This window comes from Eptesicus fuscus, chromosome 13, assembly GCF_027574615.1.
Source record: "Eptesicus fuscus isolate TK198812 chromosome 13, DD_ASM_mEF_20220401, whole genome shotgun sequence".
NCBI lineage: Eukaryota > Metazoa > Chordata > Mammalia > Chiroptera > Vespertilionidae > Eptesicus > Eptesicus fuscus.
This window is the reverse complement of record NC_072485.1, coordinates 1223170-1240799: the sequence shown is the minus strand read 5'-3', so window position 1 is coordinate 1240799 and position 17630 is coordinate 1223170. Positions and strand designations below refer to the sequence as shown.

Below are 17630 nucleotides of genomic sequence, written 5' to 3'. Positions count from 1 at the left end.
TATAAACAAACTACAATACAGTATATCAAAGACAAACTGAAACGCTACAGCACTGCCATCCCTCTCTAACACCAGCACTGCTCATTGCTCTCCAAGTTCCATCCCAAGGAGAAGGTGGATAACTAAAGAGAACTTTATTTTTTAAATATATTTTTATTAATTTCAGAGAGAAAGGGAGAGGGAGAGATAAAAACATTAATGATGAGAATCATTGATTGGCTGCCTCCTGCACACCCCCCACTTGGGATTGAGCACCACAACCCAGGCATGTGCCCTGACCGGGAATGGAACCTGGGACCCTTCAGTCCGCTGGCCAACACTTTATCCACTGAGCCAAACCAGGTAGGGCTAAAGAAATCTTTATACCATGGCTCTGAGAAAGCAGATTTCCAATAAATCAACTGGTGAAACAAAGCCGCTCACAGAATGCGCCCTCTACTGGAGGGGTGAAGAAACCTCATTTTTACAGGCCTGGAACCTCAGCACTCCCTGAAATTAGACGTTATCAGAAGTCCACTGAACTTCTGATTCGCAAACTTCCCTTCCAGCATCTGGTGTGATAAATTGCTCAGGACTTCAAACAGATCTGTGCTTCCAGAGGGCAGCTTTTCACAGGAGCAGGAGGCCTATCTGGTTGGCCTTTTTGAAGACACCAGCCTGTGTCGTGCCAAACAGCATCCAGCTAACACACCACATATGTGGAGATTGTGCTTAAAATCCAGTATGATGCCTTGCCGATATGGCTGAGTGGATAGAGTGTCAGCCTGTGGACCAAAGGGTCCTGGGTTCCATTCCTGTCAAGGACACGTACCTCGGTTGCAGGGCTCCTCCCTGGCACAGGCCCTGGTCAGGATTCATGCAGGAGGCAACCAATCGATGTATCTGTCTTTCCCTCTGTCTTCCACTCTCCCTAAAAATCAATGGAAAAATAACCTCAGGTGAAGATTAAAAAAAGAAAGAATCACCATGATGCCCAGCTGTGTGACTCAGTGGAGCATTGACCCATGAACCAAGAGGTCACTGGTTCGATTCCTGGTGAGGGCACATGCCTGGGTTTGGGGCTGGAAACATCATTGATGTTTCTATCCCTCTCTCTCCCTTCCTCTCTAAAAAAAAAATCCTATATAATAGAGGTATTATGCAAATTGACCCTCATGCCCTCACATAAGATGGCCACCCCCATGTGGTCAAAGATGGCCACCACAAGATGGCCAGCAGGAGAGGGCAGTTGTGGGTGATCGGGCCAACAGGGGAGGGCAGTTAGGGGCGACCAGGCCTGCAGGGGAGGGCAGTTGGGGGTGACCAGGCCTGCAGGGGAGAGCAGTTGGGGGGGACCAGGCCTGCAGGCAAGAGCAATTGGGGGTAATCGGGCTGGCAGGGGAATGCAATTGGGGACGATTGGGCCGGCAGGGGAGCGGTTAGGCATTGATCAGGCTGGCAGGGGAGTAGTTAGGAGGTGATCAGGCTGGCAGGCAGGTGAGTAGTTGGGAGCCAGCAATCCCGGATTGTGAGAGGGATGTCCAACTGCCAGTTTAAACCAGCAGTCGGACATCCCCCGAAGGGGTCCCAGATTGGAGAGGGTGAAGGCTGGGCTGAGAGACACCTCCCTCCCGCCCCCCCCCCCCCCCCCCCCGTGCATGAATTTTGTGCACTGGGCCTCTAGTATATAAATAAAAATATAAACATATATTTAAAAAAAGAAATTTACTATGATGATTGCTCTGGCTGATGTGGATTGCTGATGTGATTTAGAAAAAACACACACACCATATAAACACAATAAATAATACAAGAACAAACTCTTGTGCTCGCAACTGTAAACCTTTCCCCAATCCTGTATATGCGAACTCTCTGTACTATCTGCTCAATTTAGTTGTGAACCTAAAAAATAGTCTATTAAAATTTTTTTTGCCCTAACCAGTTTGGCTCAGTGGATAGAGCGTTGGCCTGCAGATTCAAGGGTCCCAGGTTCGATTCTGGTCAAGGGCATGTACCTTGGTTTCGGGCACATCCCCAGGAGGGTGTGTGCAGGAAGCAGCTGATAGATGTTTCTCTCTCATCACTGTTTCTCCCTTTCCCTTCCTCTCTGTAAAAAATCAATAAAATATATTTTTAAAAAAATTTTTAGGTTCAAAACTTGTCTAACCTGTTCAACCTTTAGGGAAAATTATAACCTTCATAGTCATTATTCAACTGCTTAAATATGCAAATGATTAATGACTGGAGTGATCTTCCTTTGGTAAAACAGGCTCCATCACAACTGATGGACAATCCAAATTAGTTGTGCTGTGAATGGGAAACCTAGCAACATTCTCATGTCAGAGTAGTAAAAGCAAGAACTCATGGCTTAGAATTAAGTTCAAACCTAGCTGAGGCTAATTCCTTGGACAAATTACTGAATCTCTATGAATTATCCATTTGTAATATGGGGTTATTTTTAAATATATTTCTTTATTGATTTCAGAGAGGAAGGGAGAGGGAGAGAGAAACATCAATGATGAGAGAGAATCATTGATCGGCTGCCTCCTGCACGACCCCCACTGGGGGTTGAGCCCGCAACCCAGGCATGTGCCCTTGGCCGGAATCGAACCTGGGACCCTTGAGTTGGCAGGCTGACGCTCTATCCACTGAGCCAAGCCGGCTAGGGCAATTTTTAAAATGGAAGTTACCTAAAAAATAAACTAGTGACCCTTGCTCGTTTGGCTCAGTTGATAAGAGTTTTGGCTTGTGGACTGAAAGGTCCTGGGTTCGATTCTAGTCAAGGGCACATACCTGGGTTGTGGGCTCGATCCTCAGTAGGGGATGTGCAGGAGGCAGCTGATCAAGGATTCTCATCATTGATGTTTCTATCTCCCTCTCCCTTCCTCTCTGAAATCAATAAATTTATGTTAAAAATAAGTGTTCCAAATGTCAGGAGACAAATAAAACGCCAATTTTGTGTTCGAAAAAGAACTTACATATATGATCTCAACTAAGTCCAAAACTTTAATGTTTTAGTGATAGTTATAATTTTACTTATTTTTTAAAAATATATTTTATTGATTTTTTACAGAGAGGAAGGGAGAGGGATAGAGAGTTAGAAACATCGATGAAAGAGAAACATCGACCAGCTGCCTCCCGCACACCCCCTACCGGGGATGTGCCTGCAATCAAGGTACATGCCCTTGACCGGAATCGAACCTGGGACCCTTCAGTCCGCAGACCGACGCTCCATCCACTGAGCCCAACCGGTTTTGGCAATAATTTTATTATTTAAACTTCTACCTTCCAAATTTTCTATAATAAATATCCATTATTTATATTCAGGAAATAAAGTTTTAAAAACCACAGCACAAAAACTGTAGAAAATAATATTTTATTGAAAGTTTTTCAATCAACAATGGAGCAAAAGTACAATTTGACTCAAATCTGCCCAACCAACCTCAACTGCTATTGAAAGAACTCACACACACAGGACAGGGTGGGACCTTAGGTTTCATCTCTGCCAATGTGGCAAAAAAAAGGGGGTGGGGGGACAGACAGACACAACCAGGCTCCCCTCGCTCCAGGAACTGAGGTGGCAGCCCTGGCTCCCGTACAGACAGAACACTGGAGGCCAGGCTCCCAACATCAGCCTAGTGGGTAAAGGCCCCCATTCTAGCCTCTCCCTTCACCCGCAGGCCTGCCTCAGAGAGGTGGCGTTTTTACACTTACACCATGTTCTCTCCTTCTAGGTCTTGGGATAGGGACTCACAGTAGAAAGCACACTTTGGTCAGCCCAGGGGGTCAGGGGGAGAGGGAAAGGCTGTCTGGGAGGGCAGAGGAGAAAGGGGGCAGGTAGTCAAGGGACATGGAGTACCAGGCTAGTGCGAAGAGGCAGACTGACAGTGCTTGCAGGGTGCTGGCATTCCACGCCAGCCGCTCCAAATGGCATTCCTGGCCGAGTCCACAGGTGGGAGCTACAGGGCTTTCTCAGGGCTCAGTCCCGGAGAGGTGGCTGGATTCCCTTCCCTTTCCCCGCCTATGCTGGCCACCAGGCATTGTGCGTGCGGGTGAATCAACTTGGGTTTCTTTCAGCCAGTCCAGACGGGAGGGCTTTGGGCAGGAGGCTGCCTAACTCACAAGAGCAAGCCAAGGAAACCCGAGGAAGAGGAGCAGTGAGCATGGAGGGTTAGGGAAAGAGGAGAGTGGAGGAGAGAAGAGCACTCAGAGAGCAGACCTGGGACCAAGGCTCTGCAGACGCTGCTGTGTGACCTGGACTGGGTGTGGAGGGGAAGGAGAGCAGGGGTGACGACAGAAGACGGGGGACTCGAATAACCAGGGACATCCTTCCTTCCACTACCAGGTCTGCCAACACTGCCGACCAATCTCTCACCGGCCCACGAATGATTAAGATAGAATAGTGACTTTTCCCAATTTAGGGCCCGGGTAGATACCGAGCCAGGGGAGGAGACTGGGGGACAGGACAATTTCAACTGTAACCACAGAACCGCTCTGGAAGAAACCAGTGAGAGACGTCTCTTCCTTCCTCGTATCCGCACCTCCAATCACAGGTGCCAAAAGGGAACGTAAGCCTCTGAGGACAGGACTAAACCCTCCCCCAAGCCGCGATGTTCAATAAATAGGGGTGGCAGGAGAAGGGGTGGGAAGGAATGTGGAACTGGAAGGTGGGGTTATAGTTCATCGTTCTTCAAAGCTGGCCTCTGTGCTGCAGGCTGCTGCTTCTGTTCAGATTCTGCTGGGAGTCGGGGAGATAAAGGAACACAGCGGATGAAGTAGCGGTCACTGGCCCCCGTTCTGTGCAGATTATTCCCCCTAGACCCTACTCGGCTTCCTGGCCCCCCCACTCCATCCTCACCTGCTCCAGAGCCTTCCAACTCCAGAGGCTCCGTGTCTGCTGGCTCAGGTTCTGCTAAGGGAAGGGATAGTTTAGTGTCTGCAGAAAGAAAGAAGGGACTAAAGCAGTGGTTGGCCAACTTTTTCTGTAAAGAGCAGAGAGTAAATATTGTAGGATTTATAGGCCACACTCACTCTCTGCATTTTTCTTTTTAAACAAACTCATGGGCTGTCCAGAACCAGGCTGTGCCTGCCCGTTTGCCAACCCCGAGGCTAAGCGATGTCCATATTCCCAGTTTCCCCAACTCACGAGTCTCTTTCTCAGGTTCGGGAATGGGCTTTGCATCTTCAGTCTGGCCTGAAGGAAACCCAGAGTAAAAATGTGATGCCAGAGGGAAAGGAGGCTTTCTTCTGCCCTGGAGCCAGGCACCCTGCCTCACCTGGTGGGGGGATGGTCCTCTCCCCCTGGTCACTGGCACTGGCATTGAGTGGAGGTTCTGCCCGGGTTTCGTTTTTATCCTTGGGCTTGGGCCGGGGCTTGGCAAACTTGGCCTTGTTGAGCAGATACTGCACCTCACGGTCCAGGGCCATCATCTTGGCTTCGATGTCTTTGGAGAGCAACACTGGCTTCTCTGTGGTGGGCAGCTTGGCCTGCTCAGCCAGCGTTGCATTCTTCCAGGCCTGTGGGCGAGGCCAGCACAGCTCAGAGCTAACAATGGAGATAGCAGACATCTCTGTCCCAGATGAAATTCACCCACAACTGCCTCAGGTTCTTCCCTCGGACCTCCAATCACTCTGTCGCCTCTGGCCATCAGCCCCACAGGGGTGAGCAGACTCCTCAGAATGGCATTCAAGGCTCTCCATAAGGGAGTCTCCAACTACACATTTCTGGCTCCTATCCTACTGTTTTGTAGCTCGAGCTGAACCACTTGATTGTTCCCTTCTCTTTTTAAAAAAAAACACAAAAACATTTTTTTTTTATTGATTTCAGAGAGGAAGGGAGAGGGAGAGATAGGGACATCAATGATGAGAGAATCATTGAATGGCTGCCTCCTGCACGCCCCCTACTGGAGATCGAGCACCACAACTCGGGCATGTGCCCTTGACCAGAATCGAACCTGGGACCCTTCAGTCCGTAGGCTGACTCTGTGCCAAACCAGCTAGGGCTGATTATTCCCTTCTTGTCTCTTCACTACTGGGCTCTGGTTCAAAAAATGTCCCCACACACCCGAACAGTTTCTTCACATGACAAGTCCTTCTCACCTATCCAAACCCCAGCTCACGCCCTAGCTCCTCAAGCAATCCTTCTCTAACCTCACAGGGATGGGCCCTGTTGCTCCTCCAGTCTGACCACTCCTGGCTCTAACCCTTGTTTAGGACCAATCAGACATGACCTCAAATGCAACGTCTTTGCCTTCCCAACTAGCTGCTAAGCCAGGGGGCAGAGGCCTGCCGAGTCTCCACCTCTCCGCACCCCGGTGCTGCCTAGGATGGTACACTTTGCCAGGTAAGAAGCCAGTTAAGTATTTACACAGGGATTACCCAGGTCTCATTGATGACTCTCTCTAAGGTTGTCATCTCCACCTCAGTGAAGATCTGGTCCATCTCTGGGATAAGCCGGGCCCCCCTGAAAGCCAGAGGGGAGACAATCAGCTCAGGAGGAAGTGGGGCCTGGGGAGTGGGCGTGGGTAATGGGAAACTGATGGCAGCGAGGTCAGTGGGCGTGGCAAGACGGAATAAAGAAGAAAGGGCTAAGGAGCTGCTCACTTGAGGAACATGCTGGAATGGTTGAGGAGATTATCAAGGGCAGACAGCCGTTCAGGCCACTTCTTACGCTCTTCCACCCGAAAAAACAACGCTTGGCACAGTTTCCTCAGCTCAGCCAGCTTCTCCTTCAACATCTGATGGAGAGGGGTTGAAAGGATAACAGGATAGCCCTGAAGCCAGCCTCATCCCCGGCTCTTCTGACCTCCTCCGACCCTGGAGGGAGACTCCTATCCGCCCACCGTATCCGGGGAGACCCCTCACCCCTGTGGTGGCCCCAAAGCCTTCGTCCTCCAGCCAAGTGGAAGCGGCACTGAGTCTCCCAGAGATCTCCTCGCGCTGCTCCTCAGTGGACACTTCCTGGTACTCGGGTTGGTACAGCTTGTCCTGGGGAGGTGCAGCCAGCAGAGGGCGAGGCTGAGTCAGACCCTCCCAGACACAGGCCCAGGGCATGCGTGACGCCCACCCTACCAACCTGGGTCTCAAAGATGAACGCTTCCAAGCTGTTGGCAGCTTGCTCCCGCTCCTGCTTCTCTAGATCTCGGGCTGTCAGGTCCTGAAGTCTGCGGGACAAATGGAGACAAGCAGAGGGAGAGGCATGCACACCGGAGGCACCACTGCGATCCTGCCCGCCTCCAAAGGCGCACGCCTGCACCCACACACACACACTCAGTCTTGACTTACTTCTGTGCCGAGCGGGCCAGCTCGTCCTCGGACAAGTCAGGTAGGTCCAGTACAACCAGCTCCACCCCGACCTCCTCGACCATCCTCTGCTTCCGGGAAGGCTTCTGCTTCTTTTCCTCCCCTGCGGCTGGAGGGACACCCTCAGACCTGGCTTCCCCCTTGTCACCTGGCTTCTATGGAGGGAGAGGAAGATGTCAGGACAAGCTCAGGCCCTCCTATCTCCACAGCCAGGGACCCAGGGGAAGAGAAGCAGGCAGAGATCTGCTCCCTTCACCTCTGGGTCCAGCTGGAGCTTACCTGGGCCTCAGACTTGTCCCCATTTTCTTTGTCTGTAGCCTTTTCTCCCTCAGGGGCCACACTGCCCTTAGGCTCAGGGGGTGAGGGCAGAGAGGTGTCCTCCACTGGGGCCTCTCCTTCCTCCCGGAGCTCCGCTTGCTCTCCAGGCTCATCCTTGCTCCCCTCAGCAAGGTTTTCCTCTTCCTCCTGGGGAAAAATCACCAGCCACAGAGGACAGTCAGGACCCAGGGAGCAAGACCAGCTTCCCAATGCCAGGCCCGTGGCTCTGCAGGGCTCTCAGCGTGAAGACAGACAGGACAACTGCAGGGAGACAGGCACTGGGCTGGTCAGCGAGAGGTTCTGGAGATGAGGGGAGTGGGCTGAGACCTGAGCACAGGGACAGCTCAGAATGCAGAGTGGCGTATGGTTACTTTGGGCTGAGGAGGGAGAGCTATGAAATCCTAGGCAGTTAGGACACCCACTCACTCCCTGCCCCACATACCAGCTCCCAGGCTCTCCTGGCTCCATTCTGGGCTTACCTGGCTGGTGCTGGTACCATTCTCCTTGGTATCTGCTGTGGTGCCACCTCCAAACAGGCTGGAGATGGTGTTGCCAAGTTCTAGGGGTAAGAAAGACCAAGGACTCAAAGGGGACCCCAGCAGTGACCCTGCCTCCTCACTCCAGGGCAAGGCGTACCCAGCTCCCCAACATGCACACAAGTATCCCCCCCCCCACACACACACACACACACTCGCATGCGGGCGCATCTTACTGGTCAGAGTTGATTCTTCTTCTGGGCTGTCTTCCACCAGTGTCTCAAACACAGACTCCACCTGAAAACACGGTTTAAGATGAAGAAACACACGTGTTTTTGCCACAAACCTCCTGCCTTGGTGGGTCTGTGACGCACATCCAGGACTCCCATCTGTGCTGGCTTCTTCTCCCACCGACCTCTTCTAAGGGCTCTTGGATCAAGGCCCCTGCCCTACTTGGATTATGGGTCCTCGGAAGACAGGTCACAGCTCCCTTTTTGCCCCCGAGCCCTGCACTTCTCCACTGGACAACAGAATGGGCCATTGTTTTCCTCCCTATGCTCAGAAAGAGTTTAGGCCTCAGAACTGTTCTTCAAAACTGGGTTCCTCAGCCACTGTATAGGCCCTGACATTTGCAACGCCCATAAGCATTCACAGGCTACAAGAGGCCACACCACATCCATGATGGTTAACTTCATTTAAAGCCAAGATTCATCCCCTCCGAACCCTTCTTGTTTCTCATGTTCTAGAAAGGCTGGGAGGCTGGGCCTTGCTGGCAGCCCTGTGCGCACCCTGTCCAGGCTGAGCACGCCGCTCTCATCCAGATTGAAGTGAGCCTTGATGCCCTTGGACTCATGGCCCGGGTACTTCCTGAAGCTCTCGCCCACGCCTCTGAGCTTCACTGTGGTCAGATTCTGGGAGCCAAACACCCTGGTTGGAGAAAAGAGCAGTTCAGGGGAACCCACTCAGCCTGTCTCCAGCTCTGACTACACAGCCTTCTGGCACAAGATGCTGAGGCCCGCCCCGAGGACACACTCAGGAGAAGGGCAGCACCCTCTAGAGAAGATGCTTACCCCAACCCCAACCCCAACCCCAACCCCACTGACTGCTTCCCCTGGGTGAGCCCTGTAGGCCCCAAGCGCCCCCTCTCCGGAAGCTCCATCCTGCCCCGCCCCAGCCCCTCACCGAAGATCCTCAGGTCCTAGGAAGCCCAGGTCACCGTAGTTGATGTGGAAGTTGAAATCATGGCTGTAGCGGTTAAAGGTGATGACTTTGCGTTGGGGGTAGGGCCCCATCCGGGAGAAAAGAACACGCTTATTGTGCTTCAGGCTGCGAACCCCAGGCTCCTCCTCGACCTCCCTGGTGAACTCAACCTACACAGCAGGCAGAGGAAGCCCAGGGGAGAAGCCAACAAGTTCGGGGTAAGGGTGGGTGAGAAACATCGGCTGGCAGAAAAACAGAGAAACAGACTCGAGTGGACAGAGGGAGATCACACATGGAGCGGGGAAGGGGGCTTGCCGCCGAGCACTCAGGCTAACTCACCAGGACAGGGTAGAGCACCGCATCTCGGACTATGAACGGCTTCACCTTGAAGGCTTTGCTGAGCGCGGCTGCCTGGTACACAGCCCCCATGGCGGCTGCTTCGTCGGCATTGATGTTCTTCCCCAGCTCCTCCCTGTCAAAGTCCCGAGGTCAGGACTGTCTATTCTGTAGCTCCCAGCCTGGCCTCCCTCCTCTCAGCCTTCCAGCTGCTCAGCCCTGCAGTCCTAGCCCCACACTCACTTGCCCACAGCCTTCAGCAGCACCTCCTGAACTTTGGGGACCCGAGTGGCCCCACCCACCAAGATCACCTGCTCAATCTCATCCTGCAGAGGGAGAAAGAATGTGAGATGGGACAGTAAGTAACAGACTCCTCCTCAGCACTGACTCTGCCTCTACTGTTCCTGCTCCCTCCTCCCACCACCGAATCACCTCTATCCCACCTGCCTCCTGCCCCAGGCCCGCCTCCCACTCCCCACTCACCAAGTTCATTTTGGCACTCTGGAGGGCCTGCTGCACAGGCCCAGGCACGCGCTCAAATAAATCTGCACACAGCTCTTCAAACTCCGCTCTAGTCACCTTTGCCTTGAAGTCCACGTCATCCATGAGGCCCTCGATCTGGAGAGAACAGGAGTGTTAAGAGTTCTCGCCCAGGCCCTGCTTCCTGGGAGGGCAGGCAGGAGTCAGGGAACAGGACTTCCCAAGGATGGCAGGAGGCATGGGGAGAAGGGCTGGGCCACGCCAGGCACAAGTAGCCTGGTGCGAGATAGTGGGTCTTCCACCCTCTGAGTGAGGAATATTGCCCTCAACCAGCGACATGTGGGCACCTGTGCCATGTGGTCAGCGTTGGCACTCAGGACAGTTTTGACTCGATTAGCCTCGCGCAGCAGCTTGGCCATGGCACGGGGGTTCTCCCTCACGTCCTTGACGCTCTGGCCCTTGCGCTGCTCATTGAAGAGCCCAGCCAGGTGCTCACGCAGCCGGAGCTCCATCTCCAGGCCTCCCAGAGTGCGGTCAAACCTGCCCGGGAAAGGGAACAGGAGCAAGTGGGAGTGGCCCCCCAGGACCCCTTCACCTACACAGGGACCTGACTCTCATCCCACACGGAGACCCTCAGGGACAGTTCACCGCCCACTCATTCAACTCCATTTACGAGGCATCAACTATGTACTTGTCTCTGGGGATGTAATTGTGAGAAGAAGAAAGATGGGGTTCCTGCAGACAAGGAGTGTACACTCTAGCAATCAAATAAATGGGACATTTTAGCCACTGCACGTGGTTTAAAGGAGGCAGACAATGCTGTTACAATCTATAATGAGCAAGTTCAGCTATTTTGAGATGTTAGGAAAAGTTCTATGAAGAAGTGAGCTTAAGCTGAAACCCGAAGGATGGGTTCAGTGAACTAGTGAAGAGGAAAAGACCTTGTAGACAGGCAACAGCCTGAGATCGCGGTCAATTCCCAACGAGGGCCAGTGTGGCGGGAGCTCAGAGAGCAAGAGGCGCAGGGTTAGAGACAAGCACGCCAGCATAGCCTGATAAGCCAAGGAAAGGTCCGAAGCCACTGAAGGGCTTTTGAAGAAACTTGTTATAATCAGGCTGGCATTCTGGAAAGAGCCCTCTAGCTACAATGTGAAGGAAGAGCTGGAAGGAGCCCACACTGGAGGCAGATCTTTGGAATGCTGTAAGTTAGAGGTGATGGTAGCCTCAACTAGAATGGTAGTAGTAGAGATGGACAGAAAATGGTGGGTTCAAGAAATAAGATGATGTCAGTGGTAAGTTATTTAAGTAAACTGGAATTGGTAAGACGGCGACTAGACTGAATCTGACACCCTTCATATGGCCTACAGCCTGAGTCTTCTTAGAAGTCAGTAGGTTCCCTGCCTTTCAATCTTCCCAAACTGTTCTCCCTGCCTCACTCTCCCTTGCTTTTTGGCAGAAGTGCCCTACCGTGATGAACGCTTTAGCCAGACGGCATTCCTGCAGGGAGCAGGACGGTGAGGCAGCTGCCCCTCCAAGCAGGCCCCCCGACCTGAGGGTCTCTCAGCAAGCAGCCTTCCCCCCAGAGCCCACCTACCCGACTCCCTGGATCTGTAGCTGTGGCTGCATCCCCGCCTCCTTAGTCTTCACCGTCTGGTAGGTCACGATGGTGCACACGGTGCTGCCTGAGCCCATGTCATAAAACATGATGTTCTAGAGAGACATTAAACCAATTGTCACCGGAACCTTATCCAGCTCGAGGGTGCCTGCCTGCTTCCATGGGGCTGCACCAACGCGCTACTAAAAGCCCAATGGCTCCACCTGGCTGGTTGAGCATCAACTTATGAACCAGGAGGTCATGGTTTGACTCCCAGTCAGGGCGCATGACGGGTTGTGGGCTCGATCGCTAGTTTAGGGTGTACAGGAGGCAGCCAATCAATGTATCTTTCCGACACCCCTTTCCAGGAGAAGGTGAGATAGCAAAAGACATAAAGGAAAAGGCCTGGGTCAGCGACTCAAGAGTCCTCATTGCCCCTTCCCAGCAGGTCTCATTCATCCTTCACTCTATTCCTCCTTCCATCCTGCGGCCGGGGTACACACCACTCAGTGCCAACAGGTCCGCCATTGATGTTTCTCTCTCTCCCCCTCTGAAATCAATAAAAATACGTATTTTTTAAAATTGAAAAATAAAAAAATAAAAACCCAATGGCTCCAACAGGTGCCGAGCAGAGCAGGCCTGTGCTAACAAGATGCTAGATGTGCCAGTGGCCTCCATCCTCAGAACAAGGCACCCTGCAAGTCTGGTCAGAAGTTCCTCCCTGGCTCACCTGAGCAGTGGTGTTGATATCTTTCCGACGGAAGACCCCGTAGCTGAGGGCGGTGGCAGTGTTGTCATTGATGAGCTGCAGCACTTTGAGGCCAGCCATGCGAGCAGCCTGCAGCACAGCTCGGCGCTCGGCCTGATTGAAGAAGGCTGGCACGGTGACCACTGCATCCTTGATGGGCTGTTCTACAGAGGACAACAGAGCAGGTTCCACCAGCCCCATCCCTCAGACGAGGGCTGTCCAGTCTTGGAACGACTGACACTTTGGACTGGACGGGTAATTCTTTGTGGTGGGGGCTGTCCTGTGTATTGTAGGGTGTTTGGCGGGATCCCTGGCCTCTCATCACTCACTGCCAGTGGCAGCTCCCCAGTTGGGTAACCAAAAATGTCTTCAGACAGAGCCCAATGTTCCCTGGGAGACAAAATTGCCCCCATTTGAGACCTCAGGGAACCTGGCCACCATTGGCCCCATCTTGGCTGCTCACCTGCAAAGTCTTCAGCCAGGGAACGGGAGTAATTGAGAACCATGCCCAGCACCTCCTCCGGTGAGAACTGCAGCTGCCTGGGGGGAGGGAGGGAGTTAGAGGAAGGACAGCCAGGCGTGAAGGGAAGGCAGCGTCTCCAGCAGAGCACTCACGGGCTGATTTGGAAGCGCACAGTCTGCCTCTGCGGGTCGGAGCCTAGCTCATGCTCTGGGAATCGCTCTCTGTAAAGGGCCACATGGGGGTTATCCTCCTGCTTCCCCAGGAGCTGCTGGAAGTAACGCAGCGTAGCCTTTGGGTTCTTGATGGCCTGAGAGGAAGTGAAAAGGAGCAGAGCGTTAGCTCCAAGCCCACCATCGCCTACCTGACATCAGAGCTTGGTAAGGGAATGGCCTCGGGTCTGTCACCTCCTCCCCTCTGCTCACCACTCTGGGAAGGGAGTGGGCTGCTAGCTCACCATGCTTGCTGCACTGTCTCCAAAGAATCTTTCATTTTCCTTCAGGGTCACAGTCACTGGGGTTTTCCTCCGGGATTCTCTGAGAAGCAGACATTGGGCCCAGGTGCCCTTAGCAGGGTGTGGCCCCAGGAGCCTCAACAACACACACACAATCACTCACACACCAAAGTCTGCTGTGGGCACTTGGAAGAACACACAGCAGCTCAGAGCCCACACGCCCTCTTTCCCCACCCCAGGCACTGGGGCTGCCTCACTTGTTCAGGACAATTTCCATGGGAACTCCAGGTTTGACGATGGCCACCTTCAGGGACTCGCTGCCCAGGTCCACAGACATCACTGCCAGCATGTCTGAAGGGGAAATCCATTTGTCAATTAGTCCCTCTTTCCCCACCTTCCTGAGGCGCCTCTAACCAAAGCACACCCCTTTCCAGGAGAAGGTGAGATAGCAAAAGACATAAAGGAAAAGGCCTGGGCCAGCGACTCAAGAGTCCTCATTGCCCCTTCCCAGCAGGTCTCATTCATCCTTCACTCTTTTCCTCCTTCCATCCTGCGCGGGGGTACACACCACTCAGTGCCAACAGGTCCGCCAGGAGCACCGCCATCAAGGCCCAACCAGCTCGCCTCCTCTGCATCCTGCCTGTGGCTGCCATGGTGCGCTGGGGAGTAGAAAAACAGCCCTGGTAACTGGATGCTCTGAGCGAAGGAGACAGAACCTCATCCCAAAACAGAGCCGCTTTAAGGTTCACACCTACTCCCTTCTCACCCAGGAGAGCGGCCTGCACCCCCGCCTCCCCTCCTGAGGAGGACTAAGCTTCCAATCGCCCCCGGAAGTGCCCCAAGACCCAGGTGAACAGCAAGGACAGAACGGGGACCAGACACGTCCTACTGCCCAGGCAGTAACGGCCGCCCCACTGCACGGGTCCTGGGTCTGACACCTGGGCTGTGGCCAGAGATCACCGCTCCGGCTCAACCACCTCCCACACCTGCACCTTCCCGCACGGGAGCTCCCCGCCGGGACGGAAAGCCAGGCCGGGCCTGGAGGGAACGGAGAGGCGGTGACGCTGAGGGAGGCTGGGATGCTCGAGGGCCCGTCTATTCCTCCGCATCCCTTCGGGCAGTGGCCCCAGCCCGCCGCCCACAGGACGCTGTGCGGGGACGTCAGGTGCCGCGCTCCGCGAGTCCGGAGTCCACTTAAGCCTTACCCGACCCCGGCGGCGGCTCCCCCTGCCGAGAACGGGTCCCCGCCCACCCCTACGGCGTGTGGGCGCCCCGGGACCAAGCCGCGGGGGGCCAAGCGCCCCGGTGTCCGTGCGGCCCTCGCTCCCACTCCCGACCCACTCGCAGAGCCGGCGCGCTGCCTCCCACCCCATCGCCACCCCCACCCTCTACCTCGGCCTCCGCTCCAGCGGGCCCAGCTCCGGGACAGACACGGCGCGGGCGCAAACACGAGGCGGGCAGCGCACCCCCAGCCCGCGCCCTTCACGACTCCCCTCGGTTTGCAAACTGTTACATTAGCCACCGACCTCTCGGCGGCGTCTCCCGCACCAGCCGCCCGGACGCGGCGCACGCTCATTGGAGCCGCCGCCGCGCCGCCCTGCGCCGCGCGCCAGGCCCCGCCCCCGCCGCCCGCCGCGCGCTCCCATTGGGCCACGTCCTTTGCCCGCCCCTCCCGGACCCCCGCGGCGGCCCCGGCGGAGCCACGTGCTGGCTACGTCACGGCCAGGCGCCGGCCCCGCGTGCTCGCGGGACCTCTCGGGCCGCGGCGGGGGTGGCTGGCTGCCGAGGTGGGGAGGGACGGGGGCCTGGCGAGTGAGCGCTCTTCTTCCGGTCACGGGGCGTCCTGGCGCGGAGTGGGGCTGGCCGGCCTCTGTTCCTGGCCTCGCCCAGGGGCGCTCGCCGCGGGTCGGTATTGACCTGCCCTGGGCTCCGGTGGAGGTCGGAGTGGCCGCGCTTCCGGTTCAGTGCCCCTCCGCCCCTTTGTGTCACCGAGGGGGTCACCGAGGGGGTCACCGAGGGGGAACAAACACCCGCAGACATGTCGCGGGGGTCGGAGGTCGCACCTGTATTGGCGGCAGAACCCGGCCTGAGCCCCACGTTGTCAGAAAGGACCTCCCAACTCCAGACGCACTCCGGGTGGGCGGCTCTGACGGTGGAGGGAGGCGCACCCTCCTGGCGCTGTCCCGGCGGCTCCTGCACAGTAGCGTGCGGTCCTCACTCGCTTCTCTGCCCCGCACACACCCTCGCAGGGTGCACGGGCCTTGACGCGCACACGTTTCTTTCCTTTGTCCAGTTTTCCTTGAGATGAGCGTGCTTTTCTTACATGTGTTCGTCTTGCCCGGCTTTGACGCCTGGCCTTGCTTCGCAGAAGCCCTCCTGAGAACCAGGGTGCCGGCCAGGACTCCTTTAAGGAACTTCATTAGTTCCTTGACCTACATGTTTCATGATCTTAGGGAGAGAGAGTAGTCGGGTGTCAAGGCTTAGAAGATAATTCTACTGGCATTGCCAGGGACAGGTATAGTTTTCTTCCCTTCGAGAATAGTGCAGTCTTCAGGTAGAAGAGAAATTGGTAGAAATAAGGAGAAATTCGCTTAAATTTTTTTATTGATTTCAGAGAAGAAGGGAGAGAAACATCAATGATGAGAGAATCATTGATCTGCCTCCTGCACACCCCCTACTGGGGTTTGAGCCCACAACTTGGGCATCAAGCTCACAACCCGGGCATGTGCCCTTGACCAGAATCAAACCCAGGACCCTTCAGTCTGCAGGCTGATGCTCTATCCACTGAGCCAAACCGGCCAGGGCTCACTTAAATTTTTAACACAACTTAGTTACACAAATACAATCTTGAAAAAGATTCAGATATTCCAGATAAAGCGAAATCCCTTTGATACCATCCGCAACCTCTCTCTCTGGAGATGTATACCTATTATCAGTGTAGTATGTAGCCTCCAAGGCCCTTTCCCTCTACTTTTACATACAGACAATGACTCTTGAAACATTTAGGTGTTGTCCTATTATAAATGATAAAATTTTATACAATTACGTCGTTTGGAACTTGCTCTTTTGGGGGGTAACTAATAATTATGTAGCATTTTCCATATCTGTATTATTGCTGTTTACTGCTGTTTGCTCAGTGGTTAGAACATTCGATAGTGTGGGTGTTGTTTAGCTATAATGATGGACATATAAGTTGCCGTTTCAGTTCCACAGAGAAAGACTTTATTTCTCAATAACGGACTCTGCTTTTGGCCACCTGTCCTGTGCGGGAGGTTCTTTCCATCCATTTCAAACAGTGCGCATTTGAACATTTCTCAGGCCCCTGTCATATGCAAGCACTGTGTTCTGTGATGGGATTCCAGAGATGGGACGACCCTGTCCTTTCCTTAGGAGAAGTCAGACTGTCGGGAAACAAGTTCTGTATGTTAATGATTTCATGTAGTTGTTAAAAACCCATTGAATGGCTGAAACCGGTTTGGCTCAGTGGATAGAGCGTCCGCCTGCAGACTGAAGGGTCCCAGGGTTCGATTCCGGTCAAGGGCATGTACCTTGGTTGCGGGCACATCCCCATAGGGGGTGTGCAGGAGGCAGCTGATCAATATTTCCCTCTCATCGATGTTTCTAACTCTCTCTCCCTCTCCCTTCCTCTCTGTAAAAATCAATAATATATATATTAAAAAACAAAAACCATTGAATGGCCCTAGACTGTTGCTCAGTGGTTAGAGCGTTGATCCTTTGACCATGTTTGATTCCCGGTCAAGGACACATACCTTGGTTACACGCTCAATCCCCAGGCGCATGCGGAAGGCAACCAATCCATGTCTCTCTCTCACATCTATGTGTCTCTCCCTGCCCTTCCACTCTCTAAAAATCAATGGAAAAATATCCTCAGGTGAGGATTAACAACAACAACAAAACTATTGATTGGCTGCAAATTGGGAGACTAGGAAAGTTCGCTTCCCCTGCTCCTAAGTGAGCTCTCACCCCAGAACGCCCTTGGTGGGAGCACAGCTCTGCTGAGCGAGGGCTTTGGCCTGTGTTTCTGTCCCCCTGGGAGGTGCGGCAGGTGCAAGTGCTCTGGGGAGTCACCTGTTTTGTTCTCTGACTAGAGAGGAGAATAGCGTTTGTAAAAAAAAACAGGGAAATGTTTCATGTAAAACACCTGATTTAGGTTGACCAAAGCAGCTGAATCCACTGGTTCTTGTCCAGAATAACTGGTTAATAACACTTGAGGCCTACATCCCTTCCCCCAGGATGTTCAGAAATCTCGGAAGAACGTTGCT

The 17630-nt window shown here is 53.9% G+C and overlaps 1 protein-coding gene across 6 annotated transcripts; it reads right to left on the bottom strand.

The window, feature by feature from the left end:
* Window positions 1–3339: 3339 nt before the first annotated feature.
* HYOU1 (hypoxia up-regulated 1) lies at window positions 3340–15426 on the bottom strand. Of its 6 annotated transcripts, none has more exons than XM_054724887.1 (26): window positions 15411–15426; window positions 13916–14006; window positions 13605–13698; window positions 13351–13429; window positions 13049–13203; window positions 12897–12973; window positions 12416–12597; window positions 11686–11801; window positions 10439–10631; window positions 10095–10229; window positions 9855–9937; window positions 9615–9747; window positions 9258–9445; window positions 8864–9002; window positions 8312–8372; window positions 8079–8158; window positions 7561–7746; window positions 7264–7436; window positions 7055–7142; window positions 6844–6966; window positions 6583–6716; window positions 6358–6442; window positions 5256–5496; window positions 5126–5173; window positions 4838–4891; window positions 3340–4717 (listed from the first exon to the last, which is right to left on the bottom strand). In XM_054724887.1, the coding sequence occupies exons 2-26, from the start codon at window positions 13998–14000 to the stop codon at window positions 4653–4655; spliced, it is 2997 nt and encodes a 998-aa protein (XP_054580862.1). In that variant the 5' UTR covers window positions 14001–14006; window positions 15411–15426; the 3' UTR covers window positions 3340–4652. The 6 variants fall into 6 exon arrangements, with proteins under 6 accessions (XP_054580862.1, XP_054580860.1, XP_054580865.1 ...); XM_054724885.1 differs by lacking the exon at window positions 15411–15426 and adding an exon at window positions 14874–14993 and having other exon boundaries at window positions 3340–4714; window positions 4838–4888; XM_054724890.1 differs by lacking the exon at window positions 15411–15426 and adding an exon at window positions 14870–14923 and having other exon boundaries at window positions 3340–4714.
* Window positions 15427–17630: the final 2204 nt, after the last annotated feature.

Excerpts from the sequence above, each read along its gene's own strand:
- HYOU1 (XM_054724885.1), bottom strand. The coding sequence starts at position 14,993 with ATGGGAGCGCGCGGCGGGCGGCGGGGGCGGGGCCTGGCGCGCGGCGCA. Across the intron at positions 9,938-10,094 it reads AGAGTGCCAAAATGAACTTG|GATGAGATTGAGCAGGTGAT; the intron begins GTGAGTGGGGAG and ends CTCCCTCTGCAG. Across the intron at positions 9,003-9,257 it reads CTAGGACCTGAGGATCTTCG|GGTGTTTGGCTCCCAGAATC; the intron begins GTGAGGGGCTGG and ends TTCTCCAACCAG.